This window comes from Schistocerca gregaria, chromosome 1, assembly GCF_023897955.1.
Source record: "Schistocerca gregaria isolate iqSchGreg1 chromosome 1, iqSchGreg1.2, whole genome shotgun sequence".
NCBI lineage: Eukaryota > Metazoa > Arthropoda > Insecta > Orthoptera > Acrididae > Schistocerca > Schistocerca gregaria.
In genome coordinates, this window is record NC_064920.1 from 676,265,142 (window position 1) to 676,276,159 (window position 11,018).

The 11,018-nt window shown below is 39.2% G+C and overlaps 1 protein-coding gene across 3 annotated transcripts in view; it reads left to right on the top strand.

The window, feature by feature from the left end:
• The window catches only part of LOC126363070 (choline transporter-like protein 4), a 243,910-nt gene extending 237,448 nt beyond the window's left edge, over positions 1-6,462 (top strand). For all 3 annotated transcript variants that reach the window (XM_050007935.1, XM_050007936.1, XM_050007937.1), the window contains one exon: positions 6,134-6,462. In XM_050007935.1, the coding sequence (XP_049863892.1) occupies positions 6,134-6,234 (101 nt within the window). In that variant the 3' untranslated portion in view covers positions 6,235-6,462. The remainder of the gene's footprint in view (positions 1-6,133) is intronic.
• The last annotated feature ends 4,556 nt before the right edge of the window (positions 6,463-11,018 follow it).

Below are 11,018 nucleotides of genomic sequence, written 5' to 3' on the forward strand. Positions count from 1 at the left end.
GAACGAGAGGTTTTCGAGAGTTTCAGAGGGATTATTAGGCAACAATTGACTAGAAGAGGAAGGAGGACTACAGTAGAATATGAATGGGTAGCTTTGAAAGATGAAATAGTGAGTCCAGCAGAGGATGAAGCAGGTAAAAAGACAGTGATTAATAGATATCCATAGATAACACAGAAGGTGAACTTAATTCATGAAAGGAGGAAACATAAAAATGAAGCAAGCAAAAGGGAATACAAACATCTAAAAAGTGCAACTAACAGAAAGTGCAAAATGGCTGAGCAGGACTAGCTAGAGAAGAACTGTAAGGATTTAAAAGCATAATTCACTAGGAGAATGATAGATACTGCCTACAGGTAAAGTTAATGAAGCCTTTGGAGAAAAGAGAAGCAGATGTATGTATGAATATCAAGAGTTCATATGGAAAACCAGTCCTAAGCAAAGAAGGGAAAGCTGAAAGGTGGAAGGAGTATATAGAGGGCCTACACAAGGGAGATGAACTTGAAGGCAGTTTTATATAAATGAAAGAGGACATAGATGAAGATTAGATGGGAGATATGATATGCAAGAAACTTTACATCACAGTAAGAGACTGAAGTTGAAACAAGGCTCTGGGAGTAGGTGACATTCTGCCAGAACTACTGACAGCCTTGGGAGAGCGAGCCATGACAAAACTCTTCCATCTGGTGTGGAAGATGAATGAAATAAGTGAAATACCCTGAGGTTCAAGAAGAATCTAATAATTTCAATTCCAAAGAAAACAGGTGATGACATGTGTGAATATTAGAGACTCGTCAGTTCAGAAAGTCATGGTTGCAAAATACTATCACAAATTCTTTACAGGAGAGTGAGAGAACTGGTAGAAGCCTAGGGGAAGATCAGTTCAGATTCTGGAGAAATGTAGCAACACGCAACGCAGTACTGACCCTACAACTTCTCTTAGAAAATAGGTTAAGGAAAGGCAAATATATGTTTATAGCATTTATAGACTTAGAGAAAGCTTTTGATAGTGTTGTGTGGAATACTCTCTTTCAAATTCTGAAGGTAGTAGGGATAAAATATAGGGAGCAAATGGCTGTTCACAATGTGTACAGTAGCCTGATAGCAGGAAGAGCCTAGGTGTCTGAAAGGGAAGCAGTGGTTGAGAAGGGAGTGAGACAGGGTTGTAGTCTATCACCAATGTTGTTCAATCTGTACATTGAGCAAGCAGCAAAAGAAACAAAAGAAAAATTTGAAGTAAGAATTAAGTTCAGGGAGAATAAATAATAACTTCGAGGTTTGCTGATGACATTGTAATTCTGTCAGAGATAGCAAAGGACTTGGAAGAGAATTTGAACAGAATGGACAGTGTCTTGAAATCAGAATTAAAATGAACATCAACAAAAGCAAAGCAAGGATAATTGATTGTATTGAATTAAATCAGGTGATGCTGAGGGAATTAGACATGGTGTCTGAAAAGTCATTCCCTGATTACATTACAAACTATCAAAGTTTTTTCACACATCAGTAAACTTTCACATCAGCACCCTTGGTAGCACATAGCACATCTAGGCGATATTCAATTTTGTTCTACACGTTAGCCAACATCACTGGAAGCATCGATTCAACGACTATGGTTATCCGTTGCCGCAGGGTTTCAAGATCTGGTACACGTGTTCGGTAGACCTTGTCTTTAACATAACCCCATAAAAAGAAGTCTAATAGGGTTATGTCAGCAGAGTGTGGAGGCCAAACCATTGACCCATCACGACCAATCCATTGTCCAGGAAAGGTCATATTGAGATAAGCACGAATGTCCAAACCCCAATGAGGCGGTGCACTGCCTTGCTGGAACAAGACTTCGGGGAGATACTGAAGCAGCTGATGAACACCATACAGTTGTAACATGTCCAGATAGACTGCAGATGTGATGGTAACCTCTGCGAAGAAGAATGACCCGATTATTTGATCGTGCAATAGCGCGCACCAAACATTCACCTTTGGGCTGCCTCTGGTGTACTCCATGACCTTACCAGGGGGTTGTGAACCCCAAATGCACACATTATGTTGATTCACTACTCCACTGACAAAAAAGGTCGCTTCATCGGAAAAGGCAATTCGTCTGAGATAACCATCATCATCATCAATACGTGATAGCATTTCGACCCCAAAGTCATATCGAAGTGTACTGTCATTGGGCTACAAGGCCTGAACGATTTGCACTTTGTATGCACGAAACAATAAACGTTTGTGTAAAATGTCATGGAGAGAGCTTTTTAGCATCTGTAATTCACATGAGGCCCTGTGCACCGATTTCTTTGGACTTCACAGAAAAGACTGCCTTACAAGTTTCCACCCTGTCTGCTGAGCTTCTTGGTCGACCAGATCTCGGAAGGTCAGCAACTGATCCTGTGTTCTTAAATTTGTCATAGCAGCCTTTAATGCTCTTGACATCAGGTGGATTCCTTCCAAATGTTGTCTGGAAGTGTCTCTGCACTGTGGTTGGTGATTGTGTCTCATGGTACCACAGGACGTACTGTGCCTTCTCCTGATTGGTTAACATGGCTTCTTGGGCACTGCACCTCATCCACTACTTACATACTGCAAACCTAAAACAGAAAAAAATTGATAGTTGTAAACAATTCAACACATGTTTCATATTTGTATATTACTTCTAGCCTGAGTGATCAATTTATGTAATCAGGGAAAGTCTTTCCAGACATCCTGTATTACAAAATGAGACACTTAAAGTAGTAAGTTGTTATTTGAGCAACAGCATAACTGATGATGGCCAAAGTAGAGAGGATATAAAATGTAGACTTTGTTAACATCAAATATAGAGGTAAGTGCTAGGAAACTTCTTCTGGAGGTATTCGTCTGGAATGTAGCCATCTATGGATGTGAAACATGGATGTTAAACAGTTTAGACAAGAAGAGAACAGAAGTTTTTGAAATATGATGCCACAAAAGATTGCTGATGATTAGGTGGGTAGATCATATAACTAATTAGGTGGTATTGAATATAATTATGGAGAAAAGAAATTTGAGGCACAACCTAACAAGAAGAAGAGATAGGTTGATAGGACATTTTCTGAAATGTGAAGAGATCGCCAATTGAGAATTGGAGGGAAGAGTGTGTTTGTGTAGGGAGGGTAAAAATTGTAATGGGAGCCTATGAGATGAATACAGTAAGCCAATTCAGAAGGGTGTGAGTTGCAGTAGTTATTTGGAGATGGAGATGCTTGCACAAGATAGAGTAGCATGTAGAGTTGCATCAAACAAATCTTTGGATTAACAACCACAACAACAAGAATAAAATTCTGCTTATCTATGGCCCTTAAAATGTCATTTGTTAAATGGTACAGACAGATACTGGCAGAAGTAAAGCTATGAGTGCCGGGCATGAGTCGTGCTTCGGTAGCTCAGATGGTAGAGCACTAGCCCGCGAAATGCAAAGGTACCGAGTTCAAGTCTCGGTCGGGCACACAGTTTTAATCTGCCAGGAAGTTTCAGACTTTTTAAAGTTAACATTACACATTAAGTGTTTAACACTTTCAGACTGAAAGCACAATATAGTGTAAAAAATTTAAAACCAAATAAATTGGTCCTAAATTGATAAAAGTTAGCATACCTTGCACAGATATTTTTGGTAAACTATTGGTATTTTTATGAAACTTACCAGAAGAATAAAACTGTGTGCCAGACTGGGTCTTAAACTCAGCACCTGTGGTTTTGCACAGGCAAGTGCTCTATCGACTAAGCTACCCAAGCATGACTCGCAACCTGTCATCACAGTTTTACATCTGCCAGTGCCTCACCTCCAGACTCCACAGAAGCACACTTTGAAACTTGCAAGACTAGCACTCCTGGAAGAAAAGATGTTGCAGAGACATGGCTTGGCCACAGCCTGGGCTTGGCCACAGCCTGGAGGATGTTTCCAGAATGAAATTTTTTCTCTGCAGTGGAGTGTCCACTGATGTAACACTTTCTCCCAGGAGTGCTAGTCTTTTAAGTTTTGCAGGAGAGCTTTTGTGAAATTAGGAAGGTAGGAGATGAGGTACTGGCTGAAGTAAGGCTGTGAGGATGAATCATGAGTCACGCTTGGATGGCGCAGTTGGTAAAGCACTTTCCTGCAATAAGCAAAGATCCTGAGTTTAAGTCTTGGTCTGGCACATAGTTTTTAATCTGCCAGAAAGTTTCATATCAGCACACACTCTGCAGCAGAGTGAAAATTTCACAATGGTATTTTTATTCCCTGTTATGGTATCTCTTGGACTGTATTTTGATTTTGAAGTCATGAATGGGCCCAAAACCACATTACAGGGATCCCATACTTTATTATGGCCAAAGATTTGACTTTTTATTTCTAAAATACTTGTGTTTTAAGGGGCTCAAGATCTTTTAAAACACACTGTTTTTGCCTCTTCTTTTTTGCATCTAAAATACCTGGCTAGTCACATTTTTCCTGGGATATTCATGCTCACTGACTTAGGATCGGATTCAGGTTGTAGGTCTACTTCAGGACACAGAGTGTCTTTTTAATATGTCCTGATCTTTTTAAATACATAATCTTTCATTGTCTTGTCAGCCCTGCTAAAATGACTGCATCAGGAAACACAACAGGCCCAATTTTATTGGGAAATATGTGGTGCACAAATTCATTTTGAGTAATGTCCTTTTTGTGACATACACTACCTTTGCAGTTAATGATGAATTCAAAATGGACATATTTAGTTATGTGAGGTACTTTGTTAGCATTACTGTTCTTCAAGATATTTAATCAATCATACACATTCACAGCAACTTCACCTTTTTCATTTCTAGCAGCAAGAGCGTAGTTAACATGTTGTATGTGTAGGTTTTCCTTGCTACGGTAACATAACTGTCAGCTGGCATTTTATGCCTGCCAACTGCAAACTGGTAACATCTGTACATATTTATATCTCATGGAGAAAAGTATCACTTGTCTTGTTTGGCATCATTGTATTCACAAAATGTTCTTCTTTTATAAAAACCACTCTGAGCTCCTTCAAATGACACGAGGCCCATTTTCAGATGACGTACATCAGTTGCTGTTAATGATATTATTGATTCATGTTGGATCCAAATAACTTTCAAATCAGTATGAGTGTGTATAGAATGGAGTAAATTAGTACACCACAGAAAAAAATGAAAACAGATATTTTATATATTATCAGACATTTTTGCTTGTACTGACAAGTTTACCTCCTCAACATGCGATCCTTTTTCACTTTCTGTCTTACAATTGATAATTGGCTATGAAATTATATCACAGTGTGCAGTGTAGTGTAACTGGTAAAATTATAAAGATTTGTTTTATGTATTTCTTTTATCAAAACATGTAAGAAAACTGAAACAGTGTTTTTTGTACTGTTCCATCATTATTGTCTTTTATGTTTCCACTACCAAGTGCTACACAAATCATATTGTATTAAAGAAGTTAAAACATACAAAGAATGATTTCACATATACAGTGATAAGTTTTCATCTTTAAAGAAGAAAGAAGTTCTATCTTAGCTTTAGTTTTTGGAAAATGACAGTAAAACCAACTTAAGCATATTTAAATATTCATTTTCTAACTGCTTCTGCAAGTCACACTATGAAACACAATTGCCCCTGCTCATCTATGAAGTTGCATAGCAATGTGGACAGAAAAAAAGGAAAAGATAATGTTACTGCCATGCCTCGTACCCTCTCATAACTCTGCTTTCTGTTCCCTCCATCACTATAGTACTCCAGTTTCTCCTGGCAATTAGATTTAGATCACCTTTCATGTACCAAGTTACCCATTCCCTGCTCTTATACACTCTGTCTCTCTTCATCTTCTGCTCGTGACATTGGCATGTATACCTTACCTGTTGTTGGTATTGGTTTGCTCTTGATGTTGAAAACAATAGCACTATCAGTGAATTGTTTATAGAAACTCACTATTTGCCCTGCCACCCTGTTCATAAGGAATCCTGCTCCTGTTTTACCAATTTCTGTTGCTGTTGATATTACCCTTGTTTCTCTGACCAGAAATTCTTACCTTCTTTTCACTTTTTACTTAACTGACCCTACTGCATTTGTTAGACACTTAGCCTTGAATTATGATTTAGCTATCAGCTCATTTAATATTTTCATGTATTGCTTTCAGTGGAAGACCTTGAACGCAATGATGGCTCTCCTCAGAAACCGTATTTCATGTCTAAGAAATTACTGTCTATTTTGGGGAAGAAAAATAAAAAGAATAAATAGAGTTAACATGCACAAAATATTCTATAAAGTGAAATGTTACTGTTTTGTAAATATGGATTTTAACTGAATCAGTAATTATTAGTTTCATAAACTAATTTTTACTGGTTAAAAGTGATGTATCTACCTGAAAATTCTGTATTGACAAACAAATAAAGACTGCAAGATTTTTATGTAACATTTTTCTATTGTAACAGCCTAGTATTTAAATAAATAACACTTAAGTTCATACTCATTGTTTTGTATACAATCAAAATCAATCCAAAAAATTACAACTAGAAGTTTTGAAGAATTACAACCAGCCATAAGCTAAATTCCATTGTGCTACCATGATGTAGGTTGCTCACCTCTCAACAACCTTAACTGCATCCTGAATGGGAAATGTATTCAGCAGAACATTCTCACAGGTTTCAATGTGGTATTTTGAAATTTGAGCCTCTACTTCAGCTGAAATCACCCCTCGTTAGCTGTGACTAGGCTGAATTGTCCCTGTTCCAGTCCTTCTACCGAAGACAATACCTTGGTGATATTAGAGGTTAAAGCAAAATTACAGTCTATCACTGGAATCCCCTTCCACGAGGTGAAAGAAAATTGACCTTAGAGCCAGTCAAGCTAGGACACAAGGTCCCTGAGTTGAGATGGCAGGGTGTTTTGACAAAATCTTTTTTATTTGTAAAACATGCAACTATATCAGCACTTGGTCACAATGATTAAGGAAAATAGCATCCACCAACACACAGCTTACAATACTCTTAGTGTTCAGTTAATCCTTTAAATTAAAAATTAAAATTTACATTCCAAATTTAAAATTAAAAACAATTAAAATAGGCAATAAAAAAAATTGAGCATCTTGCAGAATTACATTACTGCTTGATCTACGTTTTCAAGAACAACTTCAGAAAATTTAAAATTTAATATTGAACAGAGCAAGCACACTGAAATACAAATAGAAGCATGAACAAAATAAAGGCAGCAAAATGTAACTATAAGAATTAAGCCTCTTGCAGAATTACATTAGGTTTTCAAGAATGATTTCAGAAAATTTTAAATTAAGTGTTGAACAGAGCAAGCACACAAAAAGCTAAATGTCAAAGCTTAATTTTCAACCTTTGACAACTATGGCTGAGCTCACACAGTATTCTTGACAAACAGTAACAGCGTAACTACTGGATTTACATTTGTAAGTAGCAGGGCAGTAGCAGAAGACAATGATTTAAGTTACAAGTTAATATAACAAAATTTTCAACATGCACTACTTATTAGTGACCTAGCCACATTAAATATTTGTTATTTGCTGAGCAGTTAAGTGGTCACCTTAGGTAAACAGTTATTGACATAATGGGGTTACAAGAACACTGGCCCCACTACTTAATAACAAGCTACAATGGTGTGCGAGATCAGCAACACTCAACATTAAGTAGAATGCTAAATCACATTAAACCATTAAACACAATACAGTTACCGAATGCTGTCATTCTTACAGTGCTAGCAGACAACTGTTTGCCTGCCTAGTTAATGGATATGAACAGCACTGGTTCCACTCACATCACTCTGCCAGGAAGCAATTTAGTTCTTGTCATATTTTTATTTTTATAGGTCTTCAGAAGTAAAGCACAGATGTGAACCCCTTTCAAGTTGCCCATAAAGCTGCCAAACCCAGGCACACAAAGGAACAGTTGGCTGCACAGTTTGCTTCTGCCATACTGCCCATCCTTACCAAAACTGTCTCCATGCCAACAGCTTCATGCTCATTCACACAGTCACCACTTTGCGGCCAGTGCAGTGAGCACACCCCCTGGCTTGGAAAAGATAAATCGATGCAAGCAAAATTGACATGAAGGTCAAAGCACATGCACCAACCTCCCCCTGCCCCCCTGAAACCAGAAACAGCCCTGAATGGGAAGAGCTCTCAACTTACTTGTCTCCTCCACCATCTATTTGACTGGACCCAGAATTTTAACCACAGTATATGGTTCCTCCACATGCCTCGACATTATCTTATCAGTTACCCCCTTCTCCTTCTTACTCTGATTCCAGACATTATGCACAAAAACATGGTCCCCCACGACAATATGTGCCACATGCTGGTGTGTGCTTGTTTTTGATGGACTGGAAAGCTATTCTTTCTTTCGACCTCCTACTTGGTCTTAAGACCACCAAGGTTAATGCACTCTGGTAGAATGTCATTAATGGACTGCAGATTACTTAGGGGAGAGTTTACCTAGTATGGAAGCAGTAATTCAATTGGGGTGCTCTTATAGGACTCGTGGCAGGCTGTGTTGAATGCCTGGCTAAGCCAAGCTACAGATTTTTCCCACTTCGTCTGTGAGCTAGAATGATAAATAATCAGAGCAGCTTTCAAACTCCTATTGATCCACTCAGCAAATGAAGGCCAAAGATAATAAGGTGGCCCAAAGCTGGAAAGCATGAGAGACAGATGTGGGACAGCATTAGCCACCATCACACCTTGGTTAGGTAACAATCACCCGAACCTGGTAAACGCATCCACAGTCATGAAAAAAATGATGATTCCCATCCTTGGTGCACAGGAGAGGGCCCAAGAAATCAACAAAAATTTTATCAAGTGGCCTGGATTCTCATGTGGATTGCAAGCTGTCATACTATGGACCAGTCTCCAGTTCCCCATCTTAAAATCCCAGCAGCTCTGCTCCATGGGCTGGACATCCCTCCCCAATGCTTCCACAAACTTCACTCATTTTGATGTCCCTCTCCTGCTCTTCCTCTAATTACTAAATAGCTGCAGAGCCTCAGTTAGATTGGCTCCAACTGCCAGGAGCTGAAGTGCTTCAGAAGTGCCTGCAGATCCTGTAGCTTTGCATTCCTCAGTTGGCTCCATTTCTTGCCCCTGCAAAAACATCTTGTTTAGAGGATTGGCCACCTGATTCTCACCTCTGAGGATGTGTACAACATCAAATTGGGATGTGGAAATGCTTATTGCCCAATGAACTAGCTGCCTGATCTTGCGTGGATGTGTCAAAACCCAGCTTAAAGCATGATTACCCATTACAAGTCTAATTCTCTGATGTTCAAAATAAAAACTGAAATAGTTCAAGTGTGAAGAGAACTGTGAGTGGCTCAAGCTCATATACAGAGTACCTTGTTTCAGGACCAGTTAGGGAATGTAATGCACAAGCTGACAACCTCCGCTCTCCCCCTTGCTCTTGCAAAAGAACAGCCACAATACCAGAACAGGATGCATCCATCTGGACAATGAAAGGAAGGATGAAATCTGGCACACCTAATATTGGAGTGATACTTCAGCCCTTCAAATGCCAGTTGTTGACTTTTGTGCCAGACAAATTTTTCCACTTTGCACCTCAACTGGTTGAGGAGTGCTGTTATAACAGCAAAGTTTGAAACAAACTTACCAAAAAATTCATCATTCCTACAAATCATGCCATGGCCTTCTTGTTGTGAGGAACAGGGAAATTGTAAATAGTCTTAGTGTGTGACTGGTCTATCTTAATCCCTGCTGCAGACACAATGTGCCACAAGAAGGAAATCTGTTGTCTACCAAGAGTGACCTAACTCGGTTTTACCATCAACTACGCCTCATTTAACCAAGTCAAGACCTACTCTAGGTGTCTTAAATGTCTATCAAAACTAACAATGTACATCACAAATTCATCCAACTAATGACATACACATTCGAACTTCAAATCTCCAAACACAATATCTAACAAGTGCGAGAGAACCACTGACCCAGTGACCAACCCAAAAGGCACCCAGTTGAATTCATTGAGATTATAATCCATACAGAAGGTGATGAATGGTTAAAATTCCTTGGCTAGTGACATCTGATGATATTCCTGCTTAATGTCCAAAACAATGAAAATTCATGCCCCCCACAAACCACTTCAAACAGTTGTGCAAGTCCAGTAGTGGAAACAATTCATGAACCACAATCTGGTTTAGATGCCGATAATCCACTACTGCACAGTACCCACCCTTATTGGCCTTAGGGACCAAAAATATGGGCAAGGCATACAGAGACACTGACTGCCTAGTGACATTATCTTCTAAGAGCTGATCTACAATTTTATGCAACTCAGTCTGCCAGACAGGTTTTTGGTCAGTTACTTTAATCTTACACTCCATTTTATTGGTCATACCCAGTCTATGAGGCAGTACCTCAGAAATTGCTGCAACAATTTCAACTGCCAGGAAATATCCCATTCCAAACTCAGCTGCCTCTTCCTGAACATTATAAACACTATTAGATGCAAAATGCTCACAGAACTTAAATGTTGCCTCAGGGTAGAACTTAAAGAACGGATCTCCCTTCCTGTAGTCTAACACACACTATGAACAGACTAGGAAATCATTAACCTAACCACCAAGCCTTTCATCACCCACTATTTAACAGCCAACATAAACTTCCTGAGCCTGAGATAGAGTTGGATTACCTAGTGATCTCAAAAGTGTCCCCAGAGGTGGTACAGTACCCCACACTCCCTGATTGTAACCTGGTCAACCCTGACAGATGCTTATGAGCCTCACACCAGTCAAAATCAATTAAAGAAACACTGCTCCTGAAATATAGCACAGCACACACTGGCTCCTTACCCACAATGGCACATAGTGAGGGCAAGTGCACTCCACTGACAGCACAAACCTTATAGCATTCACGTGGTGAGTGGGGCCTTATGGTCCCCCACTGCAATGCCTGGTATATGAATTCACATCCCATTCTCACAGTACTTGAAACTGTCTTACTAAGTGTTCAATACTACCTCACCTATTGCAGATTTACTACAAGCCCCTTA